Raw genomic sequence first — 26,995 nt, forward strand, 5'->3', positions numbered from 1 at the left:
AGTATTGACTTTGGGGGGGTGAATAGTTATGAACGCTCAAGTTCTGTTTTTTTGTCTTATTTCTTGTTTGTTTCACCCCAAAAATTATTTTGCATCTTCAAAGTGGTAGGCATGTTGTGTATATCAAATGATACAAACTCCCCCCCAAAAAACATTTTTAATTCCAGGTTGTAAGGCTACAAAATAGGAAAAATGCCAAGTGGGGTGAATACTTTCGCAAGCCACTGTATGCCTCTCCAGTTCAGTGCACTCTCGGGTAATTTTTTAAAGATTTGGTAATGGGATTCACTATGGCCTTATACCAAGTGGATGGCAGTATACTGTACTCTAAATAAATTAAGAGCAAACCATGTAGAACTTCAGTTAATGTAGGGGATTTTAAGACTTCACTAGGAACTTCATGAAATCCAAATGCTTTCTCATTTATTGCTGCGTCAATCGCCTTCTTAATTCTGCCACGGACAGCTCCTCATTTAGGTACGGGTTACATACATAATAGGGTTCTGAGTATGACATTGTGTTTTCCAGTTTAGTTTACAGGGAACAATATACGCCACATTTTCGTTACCTGAGAACAAACTTGCAAATCCCTTCTCCCACTCATACAGTACCTGCGTAATATCGGAGTTCAGCCCCCGTGTTCGTCTCTGACTTTCATTGGAATTTTCTTATGTTGTTTTGGTCCTAACTTATTTGGTTCCAGAACTGTTGAGGATTTCTTGTCTGTATCTCCTAAAGGTGTAATATCTGTTTGAATAGGCAGAGTCTTTATCAAACACATGATGCTTTTTCTTAAATTCCTTTCTAAAATGTTATCTTGTATTCCTATCTTTACTGTAGAATTAAGTGCTCAGCCTTGCGCAATACAGATCATAGGTCCCTTACCACATCATTCCAATAAGGCTTGTTCGGGATGTAAGCTTTCCTGGACTTGGGGGTGTATTCTTTATTCACATTTCAGAATATATGATATCACAACATTTTTCATACCACACGTCTAAATCACATTGTCTCGACATCTTTGCAGAGTTTTGATGAGTTCTAACAAAGCTATACCACATAAAATTTGGCAAATGTATTTTCTTGCATGTGGGGTATGTATATTTGGTGTGATGCACAATAATACTTGTTTGAGAAAGTTAATAAAGGTTAAGGTCATAAATAAAAGATAATTATCAGGAAGTCTACTTTTTTCCTCCAATTACCAGAGGATGGAGACAAAAACACCTGGCTGCTGCCAAACTCTTCCTCTTCAAATTTGTTCAAACAAAGGCGTGCTTGTGGTGTGTCCTCGCCCGCCCTGCTGCAGCAGCCGCTCAAACATTCTTTAGGTGTCCATTACCTGACTGAACAGGGCTTGTTGTGGCCTTATGAATTTCTCCATTGTGTAGTACCTACAGTTGAAGTCGGAAGTTTACATACACTTAGGTTGGAGTCATTCAAACTCGTTTTTCAACCACTCCACAAATGTCTCGTTAACATACTATAGTTTTGGCAAGTCGCTTAGGACATCTACTTTGTGCATGACACAGGTAATGTTTCCAACAATTGTTTACAGACAGATTATTTAACTTATAATTCACTGTATCACAATTCCAGTGGGTCAGAAGTTTACATACACTAAGTTGACTGTGCCTTTAAACAACTTGAAAATTCCAGAAAATGATGTCATGGCTTTAGAAGCTTCTGATAGGCTAATTGACATCATTTGAGTCAATTGGAGGTGTACCTGTGGATGTATGTCAAGGCCTACCTTCAAAGTCAGTGCCTCTTTGCTTGACATCATTGGAAAATCAAAAGAAATAAGCCAAAACCTCAGAAAAAAATATTGTAGACCTCCACAAGTCTGGATCATCCTTGAGAGCAATTTCCAAACGCCTGAATGTACCACCTTCATCTATACAAACAATAGTACGCAAGTATAAACACGATGGGACCACGTAGCCATCATACCGCTCAGGAAGGAGACGCGTTCTTTCTCCTAGAAATGAACGTACTTTGGTGCGAAAATTGCAAATCAATCCCAGAACAAGGACCTTGTGAAGATGCTGGAGGAAACAGGTACAAAAGTATCTACAGTGGGGAAAAAAAGTATTTAGTCAGCCACCAATTGTGCATGTTCTCCCACTTAAAAAGATGAGGCCTGATTTTTAATGAATTTATTTGCAAATTATGGTGGAAAATAAGTATTTGGTCAATAACAAATGTTTCTCAATACTTTGTTATATACCCTTTGTTGGCAATGACACAGGTCAAACGTTTTCTGTAAGTCTTCACAAGGTTTTCACACACTGTTGCTGGTATTTTGGCCCATTCCTCCATGCAGATCTCCTCTAGAGCAGTGAGGTTTTGGGGCTGTCGCTGGGCAACACAGACTTTCAACTCCCTCCAAAGATTTTCTATGGGGTTGAGATCTGGAGACTGGCTAGGCCACTCCAGGACCTTGAAATGCTTCTTACGAAGCCACTCCTTCGTTGCCCGGGCGGTGTGTTTGGGATCATTGTCATGCTGAAAGACCCAGCCACGTTTCATCTTCAATGCCCTTGCTGATGGAAGGAGGTTTTCACTCAAATTCTCACGATACATGGCCCCATTCATTCTTGCCTTTACACGGATCAGTCGTCCTGGTCCCTTTGCAGAAAAACAGCCCCAAAGTATGATGTTTCCACCCCCATGCTTCACAGTAGGTATGGTGTTCTTTGGATGCAACTCAGCATTCTTTGTCCTCCAAACACGACGAGTTGAGTTTTTACCAAAAAGTTCTATTTTGGTTTCATCTGACCATATGACATTCTCCCAATCCTCTTCTGGATCATCCAAATGCACTCTAGCAAACTTCAGACGGCCTGGACATGTACTGGCTTAAGCAGGGGGACACGTCTGGCACTGCAGGATTTGAGTCCCTGGCGGCGTAGTGTGTTACTGATGGTAGGCTTTGTTACTTTGGTCCCAGCTCTCTGCAGGTCATTCACTAGGTCCCCCCGTGTGGTTCTGGGATTTTTGCTCACCGCTCTTGTGATCATTTTGACCCCACGGGGTGAGATCTTGCGTGGAGCCCCAGATCGAGGGAGATTATCAGTGGTCTTGTATGTCTTCCATTTCCTAATAATTGCTCCCACAGTTGATTTCTTCAAACCAAGCTGCTTACCTATTGCAGATTCAGTCTTCCCAGCCTGGTGCAGGTCTACAATTTTGTTTCTGGTGTCCTTTGACAGCTCTTTGGTCTTGGCCATAGTGGAGTTTGGAGTGTGACTGTTTGAGGTTGTGGACAGGTGTCTTTTATACTGATAACAAGTTCAAACAGGTGGCATTAATACAGGTAACGAGTGGACAGAGGAGCCTCTTAAAGAAGAAGTTACAGGTCTGTGAGAGCCAGAAATCTTGCTTGTTTGTAGGTGACCAAATACTTATTTTCCACCATAATTTGCAAATAAATGCATAAAAAATCCTACAATGTGATTTTCTGGAGAAAAAAAATCTCAATTTGTCTGTCATAGTTGACGTGTACCTATGATGAAAATTACAGGCCTCTCTCATCTTTTTAAGTGGGAGAACTTGCACAATTGGTGGCTGAATAAATACTCCCCCCCCCCCCCCCCCCCCCCCCCCCTGTATATAGCCACAGTAAAGCAAGTCCTATACAGTGAGGGAAAAAAGTATTTGATCCCCTGCTGATTTTGTATGTTTGCCCACTGACAAAGACATGATCAGTCTATAATTTTCATGGTAGGTTTATTTGAACAGTGAGACAGAATAACAACAAAAAAATCCAGAAAAACGCATGTCAAAAATGTTATGAATTGATTTGCATTTTAATGAGGGAAATAAGTATTTGACCCCTCTGCAAAACATGACTTGGTGGCAAAACCCTTGTTGACAATCACAGAGGTCAGACGTTTCTTGTAGTTGGCCACCAGGTTTGCACACATCTCAGGAGGGATTTCGTCCCACTCCTCTTTGCAGATCTTCTCCAAGTCATTAAGGTTTTGAGCCTGACATTTGGCAACTCGAACCTTCAGCTCCCTCCACAGATTTTCTATGGGATTAAGGTCTGGAGACTGGCTAGGCCACTCCAGGACCTTAATGTGCTTCTTCTTGAGCCACTCCTTTGTTGCCTTGGCCATGAGTTTTGGGTTATTGTCATGCAGGAATACCCATCCACGACCCATTTTCAATGTCCTGGCTGAGGGAAGGAGGTTCTCACCCAAGATTTGATGGTACATGGCCCCGTCCATCGTCCCTTTGATGCGGTGAAGTTGTCCTGTCCCCTTAGCAGAAAAACACCCCCAAAGCATAATGTTTCCACCTCCATGTTTGACGGTGGGGATGGTGTTCTTGGGGTCATAGGCAGCATTCCTCCTCCTCCAAACACGGCGAGTTGAGTTGATGCCAAAGAACTTGATTTTGGTCTCATCTGACCACAACACTTTCACCCAGTTCTCCTCTGAATCATTCAGATGTTCATTGGCAAACTTCAGACTGGCCTGTATATGTGCTTTCTTGAGCAGGGGGACCTTGCGGGCGCTGCAGGATTTCAGTCCTTCACGGCGTAGTGTGTTACCAATTGTTTCCTTGGTGACTATGGTCCCAGCTGCCTTGAGATCATTGACAAGATCCTCCCGTGTAGTTCTGGGCTGATTCCTCACCGTTCTCATGATCATTGCAACTCCACGAGGTGAGATCTTGCATGGAGCCCCAGGCCGAGGGAGATTGACAGTTATTTTGTGTTTCTTCCATTTGCGAATAATCGCACCAACTGTTGTCACCTTCTCACCAAGCTGCTTGGCGATGGTCTTGTAGCCCATTCCAGCCTTGTAAAGGTCTACAATCTTGTCTCTGACATTCTTGGAGCGCTCTTTGGTCTTGGCCATGGTGGAGAGTTTGGATTCTGATTGATTGCTTCTGTGGACAGGTGTCTTTTATACAGGTAACAAACTGAGATTAGGAGCACTCCCTTTAAGAGTATGCTCCTAATCTCAGCTCATTACCTGTATAAAAGACACCTGGGAGCCAGAAATCTTTCTGATTGAGAGGGGGTCAAATACTTATTTCCCTCATTAAAATGCAAATCAATTTATAACATTTTTGACATGCGTTTTTCTGGATTTTTTGTTGTTGTTATTCTGTCTCTCACTGTTCAAATAAACCTAGCATTAAAATTATAGACTGATCATGTTTTTGTCAGTGGGCAAACGTACAAAATCAGCAGGGGATCAAATACTTTTCTCCCTCACTGTATCAACATAACCTGAAAGGCCGCTCAGCAAGGATGAAGCCACTGCTCCAAAACCGCCATAAAAAAGCCAGACTACAGTTTGCAACTGCACATGGGGACAAAGATCGTATTTTTTGGAGAAATGTTGTCTGGTCTGATGAAACAAAAATAGAACTGTTTGATCATAATGACCATCGTTATGTTTGGAGGAAAAAGGGGTACGCTTGCAAGCCGAAGAACACCATCCCAACTGTGAAGCACAGGGGTGGTAGCATCATGCTGTATGGGTGCTTTGCTACAGGAGGGACTGGTGCACTTCACAAAATAGATGGCATTATGAGGAAGGAAAATGATGTGGATATATTGAAGCAACAACTTAAGACATCAATCAGGAAGTTAAAGCTTGGTCGCAAATGGGTCTTCCAAATGGACAATGACCCCAGGCATACTTCCAAAGTTGTGGTAAAATGGCTTAAGGACAACAAAGTTAAGGTATTGGAGTGGCCATCACAAAGCCCTGACCTCAATCCTATAGAAGATTTGTGGGCAGAACTGAAAAAGCGTGTGCGAGCAAGGAGGCCTACAAACCTGACTCAGTTACACCAGCTCTGTCAGGAGGAATGGGCCAACATTCACCCTTTATTGTGGGAAGCTTGTGGTAGACTACCCAAAACGTTTGACCCAAGTTAAACAATTTAAAGGCAATGCTACCAAATACTAATTGAGTGTATGTAAACTTCTGACCCACTGGGAATGTGATGAAAGAAATAAAAAACTGAAATAAAAAATTCTCTCTATTATTCTGACATTTCACATTCTTAAAATAAAGTGGTGATCCTAACTGACCTAAAACAGGGAATTTTTACTAGGATTAAATGTCAGGAATTGTGAAAAACTGAGTTTAAATGTATTTGGCTAAAGCGTATGTAAACTTCAGTCTTCAACTGTACCTGGAGCTCAGGCAGGCAGAGCAGCTCCATCCAGGCCTGCTCCACATCCACAGGGGCTGGAGCCAGAGACGCAGGCACAGCAGTGGGAGCCAGCAGAGCAGTGGGAGCCAGCAGAGCAGAGAGCATGGGATTCTGGGCCACAGGTGACTGCTGGGAGGTCAGCATATCTGGCCTACTGTTGCCAATGGAAGGGGAGAGCATGATATAACCAGGAGGAGGATGGGGGGGCTAGAAAACACAGAAAAATACTGGAGATTAGAGGGGATGCATTCATAAGAGGAGAGACAGATTATAATTATGTTACTGCTTTGTAGGTATTGGTAGTGTATTCTCTTACCTCGATGGCTTCTACTAAAGGGAATGTCTCTGCGAGAAGCTGTATGCACTCATCAAATGAAAGTGCATTCCCATCCACTCTGGAAAATATGGTGTTCTACAAAAACACACACAGATATAAATTACTGGCTGTTTGAGCGATAAAGCTGGTAAAAAAAAGCTACTTTATTTGATACAGTACTAAACATAAGGTTAACTCAGCAAAAAAAGAAACATCCATTTTTCAGGACCCTGTCTTTCAAAGATAATTCGTAAAAATCCAAATAACTTCACAGATCTTCATTGTAAAGGGTTTAAACACGGTTTCCCATGCTTGTTCAATGAACCATAAACAATTAATGAACATGCACCTGTGGAACGGTCGATAAGACAGCTTACAGACAGTAGGCAGTCACAGTTATGAAAACTTAGGACACTAAAGAGGCCTTTCTACTGACTCTGAAAAACACCAAAAGAAAGATGCCCAGGGTCCCTGCTCATCTGCGTGAACGTGCCTTAGGCATGCTGCAAGGAGGCATGAGGACTACAGATGTGGCCAGGGCAATCAATTGCAATTTCCGTACTGTGAGACACCTAAGACAGCGCTACAGGGAGACAGGACGGACAGCTGATAATCCTCGCAGTGGCAGACCACATGTAACAACACCTGCACAGGATCGGTACATCCGAACATCACACCTGCGGGACAGGTACAGGATGGCAACAACACCTGCCCGAGTTACACCAGGAACGCACAATCCCTCCATCAGTGCTCAGACTGTCCACAATAGGCTGAACTGAGGGCTTGTAGGCCTGTACACACCAGACATCACCGGCAACAACGTCACCTATGGGCATAAACCCACCGTCGCTGGACCAGACAGGACTGGCAAAAAGTGCTCTTCACTGACGAGTCGCGTTTTTTTCTCACCAGAGGTGAAGGATCGGGGGTCGCGTTTATCGTCGAAGGAATGAGCTTTACACCGAGGCCTGTACTCTGGAGTGGGATCGATTTGGAGGTGGAGGGCCGTCATGGTCTGGGGCGGTGTGTCACAGCATCATCAGACTGAGCTTGTTGTCATTGCAGGCAATCTCAACGTGTGCGTTACAGGGAAGACATCCTCCTCCCTTATGTGGTACCGCATGACAATGCCACCAGCCATACTGCTCGTTCTGTGTGTGATTTCCTGCAAGACAGGAATGTCAGTGTTCTGCCATGGCCAGCGAAGAGCCCGGATATCAATCCCATTGAGCACGTCTGGGACCTGTTGGATCGGAGGGTGAGGGCTAGGGCCATTCCCCCCAGAAATGTCTGGGAACTTGCAGGAGCCTTGGTGGAAGAGTGGGGTAACATCTCACAGCAAGAACTGGCTAATCTGTTGCAGTCCATGAGGAGGAGATGCACTGCAGTACTTAATGCAGCTGGTGGCCACACCAGATACTGACTGTTACTTTAGATTTTGACCCCCACTTTGTTCAGGGACACATTATTCCATTTCTGTTAGTCACATGTCTGTGGAACTTGTTCAGTTTATGTCTCAGTTGTTGAATCTTGTTAAGCTCATACAAATATTTACACATGTTAAGTTTGCTGAAAATAAACGCAGTTGACAGTGAGAGGACTTATTTTTATTCACTTTACTACACCACCCTCAAAATGAATCTTTAAAAAAACAAGACACAAAACATCTGCACATACAGTACCAGTCAAAAGTTTGGACACACCTACTCATTCAAGGGTTTTTCTTTATTTGTACTATTTTCTACATTGTAGAATAATAGTGAAGACATCCAAACTACGAAATAACATATGGAATTATGTAGTAACCAAAAAAGTGTTAAAGAAATCAAAATATTCTCTCAACCAGCTTCATTTGGAATACTTTTCCAACAGTCTTGAAGGAGTTCCCACATATGTGAGCACTTGTTGGCTGCTTTTCCTTCACTCTGACGTCCGACTCATCCCAAACCATCTCAATTGGTTAGAGGTCGGGTGATTGTGGAGGCCAGGTCATCTGATGCAGCACTCCATCACTCTCCTTCTGGGTAAAATAGCCCTTACACAGCCTGGAGGTATTGGGTCATTGTCCTGTTGAAAAACAAATGATAGTCCCACTAAGCTCAAACCAGATGGGATGGCGTATCGCTGCAGAATGCTGTGGTAGCCATGCTGGTTAAGTGTGCCTTGAATTCTAAATAAATCACTGACAGTGTCAACAGCAAAGCAACCCCACACCATCACACCTCCTCCTCCATGCTTTACGGTGGGAACCACACATGCAGAGATAATCCGTTCACCTACTCTGTCTCACAAAGACACAAATTTGGACTCATCAGACCAGACAGATTTCCACCGGTCTAATGTCCATTGCTTGTGTTTCTTGGCCCAATCAAGTATTTTCTTCTTATTGGTGTCCTTTAGTAGTGGTTTCTTTGCAGCAATTCGACCATGAAAGCCTGATTCACGCAGTCTCCTCTGAACAGTTGATGTTGAGATGTCTGTTACTTTACTTTACTCTGTGAAGCATTTATTTGGGCTGCAATCTGAGGTGCAGTTAACTCTGAATTTATCCTCTGCAGCAGAAGTAACTCCGGGTCTTCCTTTCCTGTGGCGGTCCTCATGAGAGCCAGTTTCATCATAGCACTTGGTTTTTGCGACCGCACTTGAAGAAACCTTTAATGTTCTTGACATTTCCGGATTTACTGACTTTCATGTCTTAAAAGTAATGGACTGTCATTGCTCTTTGCTTATTTGAGCTGTTCTTGCCATAATATGGACATGGTCTTTTACCAAATAGGGCTATCTTCTGTATACCACACCTACCTTGTCAAAGCACAACTGATTCTCTCAAACGCATTAAGAAGGAAAGAAATTCCACAAATTAACTTTTAAGAAGGCACACCTGTTAATTGGAATCCATTCCAGGTGACTACCTCATGAAGCTGGTTGAGAGTGCCAAGAGTGTGCAAAGCTGTCATCAAGGCAAAGGGTGGCTATTTGAAGAATCTCAAATATAAAATATATTTTCATTTGTTTAACACTTTTTTGGTTACTACATGATTCCATATGTGTTATTTCATAGTTTCGATGTCTTCATTATTATTCTACAATGTAGAAAATAGTAAAGAAATAATAATAATTGGAATGAGTAGGTGTATCAAAACTTTTGACTGGTACTGTATACATGCATTTCCCTAGCATAAATGCTCATCTCGTTACTCTTTTCTATTCCAGAGGGGGGCCACTCACTGGTGTGACTTTTTCAAAAGTATGAAAAATGTATGCACTCACTAACTGTAAGTCGCTCTGGATAAGAGCATCTGCTAAATGACTAAAATGTAAATGTAAAAATGTGACTGACAGACAGACACATACCTGGTTTCCCTCTGGTGTGGTATCTGTGTCGGGCAGCTCTGTTTCACTGGGTAGCAGGCGGGGCATGAACTCTCCAGTCTCCTCATCCAGCTCCAGCTGTTCCAGCAAGGCCTTATCCTGCTCCCTCCCTCCTGCTCCCTCCTGCAGCCTCTTTTCCTCCTCCAGCTCCTTCTGCCTGCGCAGCTCATTCTCCTTCTGCCGCAGGCTCAGGTCAAACACCTCCCGCCCGGCACCCAGGTCAATGTCCTGCCTCCACAGGATGTCAATCAAGTCCATATCCTGGCAGGAGAACAACGACCATAGTGAGATAAAGAGATAGCAGGGTTCTTTAAATAACCACTTTTACTGCAGGGATCCTGAAGTATTTGACAAAGTGTTAGTATAAGATGGATTCTGTATCCTCAACCATCACGAACAAACAAAAGGCAGACAAGAGTGGGAACAAAAAGGGTGTGTCGACAATACCCAAAAAGCTTCTCTGTGCCACGTATTGTATCTCGTTCCCCTCCCTGTGGACAGCTGTCCCTTACCCCCACCTTCAGCCATAACACAACTCAATCAGATGAGACGTGTGAGGAGGATGTATGAATAATACATGCCGTTTTCCTCTTTCTTAAAGCAGGATGGCTCCACACCCACATGTACACTACAGCAACCTCCAAAACCAGCATCTAGCTAAACCACCAAATACCATCAGGAATGACTGAGCAAGATCCACAAAAGAGCGCAGAGTAAAATAAAGATTATTACATGCATGAAGTTATAGATACATATTGCACAGCTTACAAAGCCAGCATTTTTTAATGTCCTTGATCAGCCTTTGTTTCTATATGCGAGAGCAGCACACAGTGTGGCTGAAAGATGCTGCTCAACTCAAGAATAAGCTATTGACCGAGACTCTCTGATGGTCATTATTATTCAGCAGGCTTGGATTTCAGTCCAATCGCAAACATGCTGGCACTGGGCCAAATCTAATCTGACCAATAGGTAACAAGACAAATTAGTTCTGTTTGATAAAGCTGAACCCATATAAGAACCTCACAGTTATTATATCATTGGTTGTTTCATAAGATTTCTATTATATTCTATTGTCTACAGTTTTTACACTGAATATTAAACTTTGATGATTATGACAAAGAACATCACACTTAATATCTAGCTGGTAGACTGCCAAACGTGTTTGGACTTTGAGGCAGTTTCATTCAAAGGACTGCCACTGGACTGTTGTAGTAACTGCTCTAGGCTGTTCACTTCTACAGTCATCATGCAAAATGCATTTGTTGAATACACCTGCTAGCAAGGCACACATCTGAAGAGTTGATGTCTCAACTAATTTATTTTCAAGATGACGGTAGGAGCCACAGACATTGTGGGGATGTTTCCTGGACCCAGATTAAGCCTAGCCCAGGACAAAAATATGAATTTCTCCATTGACAATTATGTCCGGCTTAAAAGGCTTAATCTCTGTTCTGGGACACGGGCCATTTTTCTTTCGTTCATTGGTGTCCAAGCAGCACAACTATCTCTGGGTTTCATGGGTTCTTTTCACAAACACATTCAGCTTATCATGTGGCCATGAAGCTTCAAGAGTGTGTGGTGTTGACTCCGTAACAAGCTAAACATCCATTACGAAAGAGTTTCAAAGGAATGCGAAGTGAGGATCAAAAGGACAGACGGTGACCTTGACTCAACCAACATCAACCCTTTGGCGCAATAGATAACTTAACATGCAAACTATTCTGGCAAAGCACACATTTTCCTCCCGTACCAGTTATGTTTTAACCACCATTAAAATATCAAAATCGGCCATTTACTTCATATTTATGGCTGGACGGCTGTTGTGATAGCATTATTGCCATAGTATTGGGGCAGATTTTCAATGATTATTCCCTGCTTTATGACTAGGCGGTCACACTATAGTCTTTCCACTACTGTGTAGCGCTGCCTGGAAGTGCTTATATAAAATCAGGGCAGCTTTAGAGGTTTTTCACATACAGTATCTCAGGGACTACCCTTCAAAATAAAATAACAGACAATTCAGAAAAAAATGCCTGCCTGCCTGCCTGCCTGCCTGCCTAGGAATCACCTCTCCTTTAAAGGACCAAACAGCATTTGAAACAATAACAAAGCGTTCTCCATGCCACTATTTCGGTAAAAAGCTGACGGATGGGGCTGGAGAAATGTAATCACTGAGCTTTGGATACAAGGACTGACAATCTATATATGATATAAACATTTTAGTTGTAACTATGTTGAGGCAATACAGTGTTTCTGTAGATATAATTTCTTTAAAAATCATTGGAGTAAAACAAGCTTATATTTCTGGATCTGGTGGGGTACGACAGTTAAACTAAGCTCAAGAAGCATTTATTTAAAAAAAGTTATTATTAATGTTTAAGTCCTAAAATGGATGTAGCAACTGCTGATTGCCCCTTTAAAGTTATGAGTGAATGGGGTACAGAAATATCAGACATTTGAGGCATTGCTACTTCTGACGTCTTTCAGGCTTGTAACAATTCGATTCCTCACTATTTTTCAATATGCATATTTAAAATATGATGATACAATGACAACTGCATGTGCATGACAATGTGAAGGAAGACATTAGCAATGATTGACACTGGGAGTTATCGTACATTTTATTCTAGCTATTTGAAAAAAACAACCAGATGATATCAACAATGTATTTAAAAAGAGATATATATACACTACCGGTCAAAAGTTTTAGAACACCTACTCATTCCAGGGTATTTCTTAATTTTTTACTATTTTCTACATTGTAGAATAATAGTGAAGACATCAAAACTATGAAATAACACATATGGAATCATGTAGTAACCAAAAAAGTGTTAAACAAATCAAAATATATTTTGTATTTGAGATTCTTCAAATAGCCACCCTTTGCCTTGATGACAGCTTTGCACACTCTTGGCATTATCTCAACCAGCTTCATGAGGCATTTTCTCAACCAGCTTCACCTGGAATGCATTTCCAACAGTCTTGAAGGAGTTCCCACATATGCTGAGCACTTGTTGGCTGCTTTTCCTTTACTCTGCGGTCCAACTCATCCCAAACCATCTCAATTTGGTTGAGGTCGGGGGATTATTGAGGCCAGGTCATCTGATGCAGCACTCCATCACTCTCCTTCTTGGTCAAATAGACCTTACACAGCCTGGAGGTGTGTTGGGTCATTGTCCTGTTGAAAAACAAATGATAGTCCCACTAAGCCCAAACAAGATTGGATGGCGTATCACTGCAGAATGCTGTGGTAGCCATGCTGCTAAAGAGTGCCTTGAATATTAAATAAATCACAGACAGTGTCACCAGCAAAGCACCCCCACATCATAACACCTCCTTCTCCATGTTTACGGTGAAAATACACATGCAGAGATCATCCGTTCACCCACACCGCGTCTCACAAAGACACGGCGGTTGGAACCAAAAATCTCCAATTTGGACTCCAGACCAAAGGACAAACTTCCACCGGTCTACTGTTCATTGCTCGTGTTTCTTGGCCCAAGTAAGTCTCTTCTTATTATTGGTGTTCTTTAGTAGTGGCTTCTTTGCAGCAATTCGACCATGAAGGCCTGATTCACACACTCTCCTCTGAACAGTTTATGTTGAGATGTGTCTGTTACTTGAACTCTGTGAAGCAATTATTTGGGCTGCAATTTCTGAGGCTGGTAACTCTAAACTTATCCTTTGCAGCAGAGGTAACTCTGGGTCTTCCATTCCTGTGGCGGTCCTCATGAGAGCCAGTTTCATCATAGCGCTTGATGGTTTTTGCGAATGCACTTGAAGAAACTTAAAAAAGTTATTGAAATGTTCCAGATTGACTGACCTTCATGTCTTAAAGTAATGATGGACTGTCGTTTCTCTTTGCTTATTTTAGATTTTCTTGCCATAATATGGACTTGGTATTTTATCAAAGAGTGTGCAAAGCTATCATCAAGGCAAAGGGTGGCTATTTGAAGAATCTCAAATATATAATATATTTAGATTTGTTTAACACTTTTTTGGTTATTACATGATTCCATGTGTTATTTCATAGTTTTGAGGTCTTCACTATTATTCTACAATGTAGAAAATAGTAAAAGTAAAGAAAAACCCTTGAATGAGTAGGTGTTCTAAAACTTTTGACTGCGAGAGAGAGAATATACACTGCTCAAAAAAATAAAGGGAACACTTAAACAACACAATGTAACTCCAAGTCAATCACACTTCTGTGAAATCAAATGTCCACTTAGGAAGCAACACTGATTGACAATACATTTCACATGCTGTTGTGCAAATGGAATAGACAACAGGTGGAAATTATAGGCAATTAGCAAGACACCGGTTTTGCAGGTGGTGACCACAGACCACTTCTCAGTTCCAATGCTTCCTGGCTGATGTTTTGGTCACTTTTGAATGCTGGCGGTGCTTTCACTCTAGTGGTAGCATGAGACGGAGTCTACAACCCACACAAGTGGCTCAGGTAGTGCAGCTCATCCAGGATGGCACATCAATGCGAGCTGTGGCAAGTAGGTTTGCTGTGTCTGTCAGCGTAGTGTCCAGAGCATGGAGGCGCTACCAGGAGACAGGCCAGTACATCAGGAGACGTGGAGGAGGCCGTAGGAGGGCAACAACCCAGCAGCAGGACTGCTACCTCCGCCTTTGTGCAAGGAGGAGCAGGAGGAGCACTGCCAGAGCCCTGCAAAATGACCTCCAGCAGGCCACAAAAGTGCATGTGTCTGTTCAAACGGTCAGAAACAGACTCCATGAGGGTGGTATGAGGGCCCGACGTCCACAGGTGGGGGTTGTGCTTACAGCCCAACACCGTGCAGGACGTTTGGCATTTGCCAGAGAACACCAAGATTGGCAAATTCGCCACTGGCGCCCTGTGCTCTTCACAGATGAAAGCAGGTTCACACTGAGCACGTGACAGACGTGACAGAGTCTGGAGACGCCGTGGAGAACGTTCTGCTGCCTGCAATATCCTCCAGCATGACCGGTTTGGCGGTGGGTCAGTCATGGTGTGGGGTGGCATTTCTTTGGGGGGCCGCACAGCCCTCCATGTGCTCGCCAGAGGTAGCCTGACTGCAATTAGGTACCGAGATGAGATCCTCAGACCCCTTGTGAGACCATATGCTGGTGCGGTTGGCCCTGGGTTCCTCCTAATGCAAGACAATGCTAGACCTCATGTGGCTGGAGTGTGTCAGCAGTTCCTGCAAGAGGGAGGCATTGATGCTATGGACTGGCCCGCCCGTTCCCCAGACCTGAATCCAATTGAGCACACCTGGGACATCATGTCTCGCTCCATCCACCAACGCCACGTTGCACCACAGACTGTCCAGGAGTTGGCGGATGCTTTAGTCCAGGTCTGGGAGGAGATCCCCCTCAGGAGACCATCCGCCACCTCATCAGGAGCATGCCCAGGCGTTGTAGGGAGGTCATACAGGCACGTGGAGGCCACACACACATACTGAGCCTCATTTTGACTTGTTTTAAGGACATTACATCAAAGTTGGATCAGCCTGTAGTGTGGTTTTCCACTTTAATTTTGAGGGTGACTCCAAATCCAGACCTCCATGGGTTGATACATTTGATTTCCATTGATAATTTTTGTGTGATTTTGTTGTCAGCACATTCAACTATGTAAAGAAAAAAGTATTTAATAAGAATATTCCATTCATTCAGATCTAGGATGTGTTATATTAGTGTTCCCTTAATTTTTTTGAGCAGTATATATATATATATATATATATATATATATATATATATATATATATATATATATATATATATATATATATATATATACACACACAGTGCCTTTTGCCGCGATTACAGCTGTGTTTTTGGGTAAGTCTCTAGAGCTTTGCATACCTGGATTGTACAATATTCTTCAAGAGCTTGCTAGACAGATTTTTACAAGTCTTGCCATAGATCTTCAAGCCACTTTAAGTCAAAACTGTAACTCGGCCACTCAGGAACATTCAATGTTGTGTTGGTAAGCAACACCAGTGTATATTTGGCCTTGTGTTTTAGGTTATTTTTCTGCTGAAAGTTGAATTTGTCTCCCAGCGTCTGTTTGAAGGCAGACTGAACCAGTTTATCCTCTAGGATTTTGCCTGTGCATACTCATAATATGATGCAGCAACCACCATGCTTGAAAATATGGAGAGTGGTACTCAGTGATGTGTTGTGTTAGATTTTCCCCAAACATAACGCTTTGTATTCGGGACAAAAAGTGAATTTCTTTGCCACATTATTTGCCGTATTACTTTAGGGCCTTATTGCAAACAGGTTGCATGTTTTGGAATATTTGTATTCTGTACAGGCTTCCTTCTTTTCAGTCTGTCATTTAGGTTAGTATTGTGGAGTAACTACAATGATGTTGATCCATCCTCAGTTTTCTCCTATCACAGCCATTAAACTCTAACTGTTTTAAAATCACCATTGGCCTCATGGTAAAATCCCTGAGCGGTTTCCTTCCTCTCCGGCAACCGAGTTAGGAAGGACGCCTGCATCTTTGTAGTGACTGAGTGTATTGATACACCATCCAAAGCGTAATTGATAACTTCAACATGCTCAAAGGGATATGCTTTATTTTATTTTTACCAGTAGGTGCCCTTCTATGCAAGGCATTGGAAAACCTCCCTGGTCTTTGTGGTTGAATCTGTGCTTGAAATTCACTTCTCGACTGAGGGACTTTACAGACAATTGTACGTGTGGTACAGAGATGGGGTAGTCATTCAAAAAGCAGGTTAACCACTATTATTGCACACAGAGTGGGTCCATGCAACTTATTATGTCACTTATTAAGCACATTTTTACTCCTGTACTTTTTTTAGGGGTTGCCATAACAAAAGGGGTTGAATACTTGACTCAAGACATTTCAGCTTTTCATTTTTGTATTAATTTGCTAAAGAATCCAAACACAAAATTCCACTTTGACATTATGGGGTATTGTGTGTAGATCAGTGACACAAAATCTCAATTTAATCAATTTGAAATTAAAGATGTAACACAACAAAATGTGGAAAAAGTCAAGAGGTGTGAATACTTTCTGAAGGCACTGTAGTATTGTGCCAACATTTCATTAAAACTGTGGCTCCAGTATAATATGTACTGTGGTGCAGTGACGGTCTGGCCCTCAGAAAACTCCTTAGAACCACCCCACCTTTCACCACCTGGGAAAAGATTACAGCAAAGAGGCTGATGTAACTGCACGTACACATTCCTGTTTAGCGTGCGGATGGTGCAGATAACATGGCAGCATGACCATCCCACCACACAATGGAATGCATTTTCATGTGTCTAGCTAAATGCCTTGAAATACAATGTGTGGTGTCAGTTGACTAGGTCAATAGTATGAAAGGAAAACTAACGTGAGAGTTGCGTGACTCACCTGGCCCTGGGAGCTTGACTAAGGTAAAGGCTTATTTGTCAATCTTATCTCAGACGACTACACAATATAGCTTTCACTTCAGGCCCACGCAAACCCATTTATCAACTAACAAAAGAAAGGAAGAGGTGAACACACCTACATGCATTAGTTAGATTAGCAGGCCTATCAATCAGTCAGCATTGGAACCTGATCAAGCAGCCTGACTAGAGGCCAATCTCAGGATGATCTTTATTTAAATGTTTTAAATTGTACCTTTATTTTAACAGGTTAGTCTCATTGAAAATCTCTGACCTGGCCAAAATAGCGGCACACAAAATATCATGCAAAAACACATTTACAACATAAAACACAAAGTACTACATTTTAAAAACATAAATGTACACATTGAGCAGGCAAGATCTTGCAAGCTCATTGCAGACACTCAGATCCACTTCTCTCTCTAAACTAGAGGCCATTTATTTCACATTTTAGTCATCTGGCAGATGCTCTTATCAAATCAAAATGTATTTGTCACATGCTTCGTAAACAACAGAAGTGGACTAACAGTGAAACACTTACTTACGGGTCCTTCCCAACAATGCAGAGAAAGAAAATTGAGAAAAAATTGAAAAGTAAAACGTAACAATTAAAGTAACAATAGATGCACAATGAGTAACAATAACTTGGCTATATAAAAAGGGGTACCAGTACCGAGTCGTTGTGCAGGGGTACGGGGTAATTGAGTTAGATATGTACATATACCGTAACTAGAAATAAAAGTGACAGATAGTAAACAGTAGCAACAGCGTATGTGACGAGTCAAAAAAGTTAGTGCAAAATATGTCAATGCAGATAGTTAAATAGTTCACCAAATAGCTACCTGGACTAAATATTTACTGTAGAAATCTTATGGCTTCTGGGTAGAAGCTGTTCAGGGTCCTGTTGGTTCCATTCTTGGTGTATCGGTACCGCTTGCCGTGCGGTAGCAGAGAAAAACAGTCTATGACATAGGTGGCTGGATTCTTTTAACATTTTTAGGGCCTTCCTCTGACACTGCCTGGTATAGAGGCAGGGAGCTTGGCCCCAGTGATGTACTGGGCCATACGCACTACCCTCTGTAGCGTCTTGCGGTCAGATGCCAAGCAGTTGCCATACCAAGCAGTGATATATCCAGTAAAGATGCTCACAATGGTGCAGCTGTAGCACTGTCCCACTCAGTGGTGAATAACATCCACTCTTCATTTATGTAATGGGCTGTAAGGCACAAATATCCTATTTTTCTAAAATCATCAGTCCACATGTCAAGTGTAATTGCGCCATTGTATTTACCCAAGTTCTCCCTCAACTCCGGGACTACCGAGCAGCAATTTTTGTTGTTGTTGCCTGATGCAGGACTCTAGTGCCAGAAAAGAGAGACTCAGACTGAAACATTCACACCGTCATTAATTTATGAAAAGATAGTCAATTTATGCCACAACTTAGACTACCGATAGATCAGCGTTCTAACTCCCCCTTGTGATAGTGTGACACAATGACAGAATTACGCAATTTACCACAATCTACCAAAAACGGTCGCGGCATAAGCTTGAAACTTTTAATTAAGGAACCACTGTAGCTATAATATCTGACTGTAGTTTTGACACAGCCAGATCAACAGTCGGGGAAATAGCATACATGATAGTATCATCCGCATATACGGTGGGGAGAACAAGTATTTGATACACTGCCGATTTTGCAGGTTTTCCTACTTACAAAGCATGTAGAGGTCTGTAATCTTTATCATAGGTACACTTCAACTGTGAGAGACTGAATCTAAAACAAAAATCCAGAAAATCTACCTACCAACCAGTAAGAATTCCGGCTCTCACAGACCTGTTAGTTGTTCTTTAAGAAGCCCTCCTGTTCTCCACTCATTACCTGTATTAACTGCACAAGTTTGAACTTGTTACCTGTATAAAAGACACCTGTCCACACACTCAATCAAACAGACTCCAACCTCTCCACAATGGCCAAGACCAGAGAGCTGTGTAAGGACATCAGGGATAAAATTGTAGACCTGCACAAGGCTGGGATGGGCTACAGGACAATAGGCAAGCATCTTGGTGAGAAGGCAACAACAGTTGGCGCAATTATTAGAAAATGGAAGAAGTTCAAGATGATGGTCAATCACCCTCGGTCTGGGGCTCCATGCTAGATCTCACCTCGTGGGGCATCAATGATCATGAGGAAGGTGAGGGATCAGCCCAGAACTACACGGCAGGACCTGGTCAATGACCTGAAGAGAGCTGGGACCACAGTCTCAAAGAAAAACAATAGTAACACACTACGCCGTCATGGATTAAAATCCTGCAGCGCACGCAAGGTCCCCCTGCTCAAGCCAGCGCATGTCCAAGCCCGTCTGAAGTTTGCCAATGACCATCTGAATGATCCAGAGGAGGAATGGGAGAAGGTCATGTGGTCTGATGAGACAAAAATAGAGCTTTTTGGTCTAAACTCCACTCGCCGTGTTTGGAGGAAGAAGAAGGATGAGTACAACCCCAAGAACACCATCCCAACCGTGAAGCATGGAGGTGGAAACATTCTTTGGGGATGCTTTTCTGCAAAGGGGACAGGATGACTGCACCGTATTGAGGGGAGGATGGATGGGGCCATGTATCGCGAGATCTTGGCCAACAACCTCCTTCCCTCAGTAAGAGCATTGAAGATGGGTCGTGGCTGGGTCTTCCAGCATGACAACGACCCGAAACACACAGCCAGGGCAACTAAGGAGTGGCTCCGTAAGAAGCATCTCATGGTCCTGGAGTGGCCTAGCCAGTCTCCAGACCTGAACCCAATAGAAAATCTTTGGAGGGAGCTGAAAGTCTGTATTGCCCAGCGACAGCCCCGAAACCTGAAGGATCTGGAGAAGGTCTGTATGGAGGAGTGGGCCAAAATCCCTGCTGTAGTGTGTGCAATCCTGGTCAAGACCTACAGGAAACGTATGATCTCTGTAATTGCAAACAAAGGTTTCTGTACCAAATATTAAGTTCTGCTTTTCTGATGTATCAAATACTTATGTCATGCAATAAAATGCAAATGCAAATCTGGAGGAATTCCAGAACAGTCACGCACTACAGCGTGACTACCCAGTTAAGCAACCAAGCTCGCAACTGGAGCTCGGTACACAAAGGAGTGAAAATGACAGAAGGTTTCACACTTTGCCTCTTGCAGATCTTGTCCCTCAGTCTTCCCCATCTTGGCCATTCGGCACAGGGTAATATGGCACCTCCTCGCCAACAAAGCCAAAGCTTCGCTTCTCCTCTTGGCCTTTTCGGCCCACAATTCCCCACAGGATGAAGCCAACCCTCCTACAAACTTTGCACGGAACGCCTTGACAAACTCGTCAAAAACATCCGCACCTTTGACCCCATTCCAGGTAAGCCAAATGACGCTGATAAGTTCCTAGCAGACATAGAGGACGCCTTGAATGGCTACCCGAACGCTATGGGTGCTGACAGGCTTTACTTGTTGAAGCGAACGTCGAATAGACACGTGACATGGTTCATTCGTCTCTAACAGCAACACGTGCAAAATGACTACGCTAAACTTGCCACAGCTTTGAAAATAGAATTCAGCGGTTCTGCGACTCGCAAACACGACAGCTCGCTGGCTAACACTGTCAAGCAAGCTCGGAAAGAACACCCACAAGCTTACTATCATAGGCTTCGTTCAGCTTACTTTGGCATACTCACTGAATCCGGAATGGAAGAGCAATTACCATTCAAACAAATGTTTCTGTCGAACATGCCCTACAGCCCACGTTGGTTTGCCAATCTCAGAACTCAGAGCGCTTGCGAGCACAGCTTTTGAGGCATCAAAAGTGCACAGCACTAAGAGCCCTGACATCTCGATTTTGGAGTTTGAACAGGAGCACTCACTCCAGTTAGAGGGTGCATTATCAGGTATTGAAGCGTCAAGAGAAGATGCACAACAACGGTTTCTACCACGAAACCACGATACCAATACCCACCACGGTTGAAATAACTGTAAAGTACGTCGCCAGCGAAACTACTACCGCTACAATCGACTGGATCGCTACGTTCCTGCACCCAATCCAACCAAAGTGTCAGAGCACAAGGGTAACAAGGGTGAAAAAGGGTTCAATGACGACAGAAGCATACGCCAATACTCGCTAAAAGCTCTGCTAAGAGAAATAAAGAACCAGAAAGAATTTGATAAACAGGAAAAAGACAAGTCACTATGACTAGACGTGGAATTGCCGGACAACAGGTCCGCCAGAATTAACTCCCTTAGCAAGGACTTTAACAATCAAATTACTTCCGCTCTCACTCGAGAACCTATCCAGGGCCCGCTCAATCAAGACAAGCCCACAAGCTTTGTCTATAGTCTCTGATACAAATGCTGCGAAGAAAAAGGTCAAGCACATCGCAAGAGCCAATTCCACTCGAAACCCGATAAGTCAATCTGTTTTCACCATGAACAGGAATGACATCACGTCGTTACGAACGACCACTGCACTTTGTGGGGAATATGACCACAAAACGCAACTCAAACAGCCCATACCTGGAAACAGTCCTGGAGGACTGCTTAACCTGTCATGCGCTAATTGATTCGGGCTCAACAATATCGCTCATCTCTCAAACGTTGTTCAATGTTCTCAAAAGGGCTTTGAACCCAGCTAAATGTTTGTTGAAAACGGAACGATGAGATACTTCACTTCAAGGTTTTACACAGACTACCTCGCCTCTCACAATGCGACTCATGCTGAAACTACACGTCCAAGACGTCTCCACTGACCATACTGTTGTCTCCTACCGCTGACTGCAACACAGTCATCCACAAAGAGCATCTATCAAAAGAACCCCTTTCGAAAAAGGTGTCTCAAAACTTCTCTGTGAAGCATCTGACCCAAGGAGATATTACAATATCTTGTCACATTCAATCAGCAAACCTGATTGACCAGTACTTTCATGATTTCAAGCCAGCAGTCTCTGTGAATGAGCCACTTCACTCCTCCTTGGGAGTCATGTGATACTGTAGCTGAGATTAACTTCTCTTGTCCTACGGACACTTCCGCAAGCATTGCGGCCGTCTCAGGAATAAATGCATCGACGTGCAGAGTGTATTCTGCTTCCGATGTTACATTTTCCGCTTTGAGGGGGACTGAAACTAACGGCGTCAGTCCAGCAACTGACCCGATGATTCCCACTGGTGAAATACTTGGCAGGGTCGTGTTTCGTAGGACACATGGCTCTCGACCTTCGCCTCTCCCGAGTCCGTACAGGAGTAGCAGCGATGAGACAAGACTAACTACCAATGGATATCACGAAATTGGGGAGAAAAAGGGGTAAAAAAATTCATACAAAATAAATGAAGACGGTCATATTTACTGCTGTGGCTCTTCATTGATGTGTATACAATGACACATTCCATCATAACAAGAGAGCCGTTCATCCACCTACAAGGTCCAACTACATCATACAATAAGCCTACAGATCAGCTTGATAAAGTGCAGTAGGCCTATAATCAGAGATGCGCAATATTTCTGTTACATGTATTTCAATTACTTTGGAGTATTTTTTTGTATTTTCGCTGGCCTGAACTACAATCCAATGTATTTTGTAACAAGTCCAAAATACTTTTCCTTACCATGTTTTTTTTTTTATAGCGGTTCACAATTTTGTGGCCCTCTGTCACCCCAAATTTGCTGCATTGGTATAAGAAGTCTTGATAGCACTTTGCTATATTAAGATTGTCTGCTAAATTACCTAAATGTAAATGTTAACATGAACACTTGCAAAGCACACTGGCCACTAGTCTTATGAGCTCCACCCCTGAAACAAGGCCAAATTTGATTAAAATACAAACTGTTTGGGGGCAGACTTTATTATAACACCCACTGTGCTTTGCAGGTTCTTTTTCACATTTAATTTTGGTCATTTTAGCAGACACTTATGTAGAACGACTTAAAGTCAGTGCATTCAACCACATATCACAGTTATATCAAGTAAAATGTGTCTGTTACCTTTACTGAGAATGTTTAGTTAAGACAAATGTATTATTTTATCTGAATACAATGCTTTGAAAAAATATTTTGGTTTGATACATCGTTTTGATACATATTTGCCCAAGAACTTCAAAACATAAGTTTTACAAACAAACATTCCTCTATGAGACCGCCTACAATTGTGTACCTAGTGGACTGAGCAAAGGTGGCAACTGATGATATGCCATCAATACAGAGATCACACGCTATAGGGTACCCCCACGCTGTGTGTGGGGGGGGTACCCTACACAAAACAAACTGTTCTCGACACAAAACAAACTGCATCGCATTATGTATCAAATGTTTTTTTTCGGACCCATTCAAAGACGTCCTGCTTTCAAATTCTACCTAAAACATATGGATTTGAATCTTTATGAAACAGGTTGAAACTTTGTTACAGCTGCGGTAAAGAACTAAAGTATGCGGCGGTCCAATGACTTCCCAGATTTTTCTACAGATGTATGAGAAACGGTTCACAACAAGCAAATGTTCGAAAACGTGAGATTCTATGACTATTGATATCATTTCAATCCACGTTTATTTATTATGCTACATGTATTAGGCTTTATTTAGGCTACATATCAAAGTAGCCTAATCCAGGTTGCCTTGTCTACTTTATGATGCAGTTTCTTAGCCCTACTCCTCTGTCTACTATATTATGTTGCCTATACTGCAACATTATAAGTAGCCTACCGTAAGAAAACAACAATGGTTTATGACACAATTTCTATAGTCACAAACAAATTAGTTAGGCCGCCTATAAAGGTAAGTATGTTATTCGGCCCCTTCTCTTACCTGTTGACTTCGATGAGCACTTGACAAATCTACCTCCATCATTGCGCAGTTGATATTCCCTTGTGAATTTGCGGTTAAACGCCCAGAGCCGCAATTATCTTTAAAGTCCCTTACACTAACACAAATCAAATTACATCTTACCGAACAGCGTCCTGAATATAAAGCTAGTTCACTTGTATAGAAATAAAAGATGAGGTCTAGAAATAATGAAAGCGTAAAGAAACCCCAGCCGCTGAACGGCCCTTCCACTAGCCGCGCCAGCCTGACCGTGGGATCGGCCCCTGGCGCTGTCTGGACTCCTTCTTCTTCTTCTTCTTCTTCGATGAGGTTTAACGGCGGTTGGCATCAAATATGTTGCATTACCGCCACCTAGTCGACTGGAGTACAACTCCCTTATATTTTGCTTGAAAAATAAAGAAATACTCTACCATCTAACACTACTCACAAATTCAAAAAAATTATAAAATAAAATTAACACCACCCTACTCTATTTATTCATACCTCATGCCCTCAATCTGAAAGGATGGGACATCACCACTTAACACACCCTGTAACTCTTCTGATGTCAAGTCTCGCACACCCAAATGCCTCTCTGCAGCTGCCACCACAACCTCAATTTTATTCGACTTACGTTCCATCCATGCAGTACAATTAATAACCATTGCTATAAATGCTAAAAATCAAATCTTACTGAAACATATATCACTTGTTGGCCTAGCCCTCTGTACTGGTACAGATCTACTACTCTCACCACTCCTCCCCCTTGACCCATCTTCCTCTACATTCTTCACTGCCTCAGCATATGACAACTTCTGCACTACTCTTACCCTGGAAACCTAACCTGCCTCTCTCGCATGGGACATTTCTGGTCCCCAGTCCCATGGGCACCCATACAATTAGCACATACCATTACTTTCCCCAATGCTACACATTCCTTTGTCTCATGCCCTTCTGCACACTTCTCACACCTTGGAACCTCCCTCCTACACACTGCTGCCACATTCCCATAAGTTTGACACCTGTAATACCGTAATGTATTCGGCACATAAGCTCGTACAGGATAACTACCTTCACTTTGTCGGGCAAAGACTCAACTTCAAAACTCAAAAGAACAGACAATGACTCTTCTGTTTCCCCACTCTCGCCACCCTGTTTGCGTCACACCAAACGACGAGCATCATAAACACAGGGAATATTCCCCTTCAGTTTGTCAACTTTTACATTTACTGCTACCCCAGTAATCACTCCTTTCAATGGCGCCCTTTTCGTGAGAGCGAAGCAATTCACATTTCTTGCCCCCATTTGTTTAACTCAGAGCGCCTTCTCCCTCTGACCAGCAGAAACACAAACAATTATCACTAGACCACTTATGGTTACCCTCATTGATTCCACTGTACCCAACTCTGTTTCACACAACCTTAAACAACAAATGGATCAGCCAAAAGGCAAGGGTCCACTTTTTCCAAAAACGTAACTCCTACTGTCACAGACTCATCTTTATCCTGACCCTCGGTGTAAGCTTCGGGCACCGAGTACTTCACCACACCTATCATCTCAGATACTTCACCCTCATTCACTTCCATTTATCCTCCTGTCTTCAGCTCACACTGCTTACATGTTCTACCATTCTTCTCCCTTTTTTCTGCCATTTTTAACCGACTCAAGCTCACAATCTTCCTCCCTCTCTCTCTTAGACCTCCTCTGCCTCTCTTTTTCCCTCCATTCCTCCTCCGTAATCCAAGAACAGTGAGGGAAAAAAGTATTTGATCCCCTGCTGATTTTGTACGTTTGCCCACTGACAAAGAAATTATCAGTCTATAATTTTAATGGTAGGTTTATTTGAACAGTGAGAGACAAAATAACAACAACAAAATCCAGAAAAACGCATGTCAAAAATGTTATAAATTGATTTGCATTTAAATGAGGGAAATAAGTATTTGACCCCCTCTCAATCAGAAAGATTTCTGGCTCCCAGGTGTCTTTTATACAGGTAACGAGCTGAGATTAGGAGCACACTCTTAAAGGGAGTGCTCCTAATCTCAGCTTGTTACCTGTATAAAAGACACCTGTCCACAGAAGCAATCAATCAAATAGATTCCAAACTCTCCACCATGGCCAAGACCAAAGAGCTCTCCAAGGATGTCAGGGACAAGATTGTAGACCTACACAAGGCTGGAATGGGCTACAAGACCATCGCCAAGCAGCTTGGTGAGGAGGTGACAACAGTTGGTGCGATTATTCGCAAATGGAAGACACACAAAAGAACTGTCAATCTCCCTCGGCCTGGGGCTCCATGCAAGATCTCACCTCGTGGAGTTGCAATGATCATGAGAACGGTGAGGAATCAGCCCAGAACTACACGGGAGGATCTTGTCAATGATCTCAAGGCAGCTGGGACCATAGTCACCAAGAAAACAATTGGTTACACACTACGCCGTGAAGGACTGAAATCCTGCAGCGCCCGCAAGGTCCCCTGCTCAAGAAAGCACATATACAGGCCCGTCTGATGTTTGCCAATGAACATCTGAATGATTCAGAGGAGAACTGGGTGAAAGTGTTGTGGTCAGATGAGACCAAAATCGAGCTCTTTGGCATCAACTCAACTCGCCGTGTTTGGAGAAGGAGGAATGCTGCCTATGACCCCAAGAACACCATCCCCACCGTCAAACATGGAGGTGGAAACATTATGCTTTGGGGGTGTTTTTCACCGCATCAAAGGGACGATGGACGGGGCCATGTACCATCAAATCTTGGGTGAGAACCTCCTTCCCTCAGCCAGGGCATTGAAAATGGATCGTGGATGGGTATTCCAGCATGACAATGACCCAAAACACACTGCCAAGTCAACAAAGGAGTGGCTCAAGAAGAGGCACATTAAGGTCCTGGAGTGGCCTAGCCAGTCACCAGACCTTAATCCCATAGAAAA

The 26,995-nt window shown here is 42.9% G+C and overlaps 1 protein-coding gene across 1 annotated transcript in view; it reads right to left on the reverse strand.

Annotated features, from left to right (window-relative positions):
• Window positions 1-24,355, reverse strand: part of LOC311112330 (nuclear factor erythroid 2-related factor 2-like) — a 34,369-nt gene extending 10,014 nt beyond the window's left edge. Inside the window, exons 1-4 of the mRNA XM_084155392.1 lie at window positions 24,070-24,355; window positions 9,857-10,135; window positions 6,503-6,598; window positions 6,166-6,393 (exon numbers count right to left, since the gene is read on the reverse strand). Of these exons, the coding sequence (XP_084011518.1) occupies window positions 6,166-6,393; window positions 6,503-6,598; window positions 9,857-10,135; window positions 24,070-24,111 (645 nt within the window). The 5' untranslated portion in view covers window positions 24,112-24,355. The remainder of the gene's footprint in view (window positions 1-6,165; window positions 6,394-6,502; window positions 6,599-9,856; window positions 10,136-24,069) is intronic.
• Between the last annotated feature and the right edge of the window lie 2,640 nt (window positions 24,356-26,995).

This window comes from Coregonus lavaretus (genome assembly GCF_964263955.1).
Source record: "Coregonus lavaretus genome assembly, chromosome: 38".
Lineage (NCBI taxonomy): Eukaryota > Metazoa > Chordata > Actinopteri > Salmoniformes > Salmonidae > Coregonus > Coregonus lavaretus.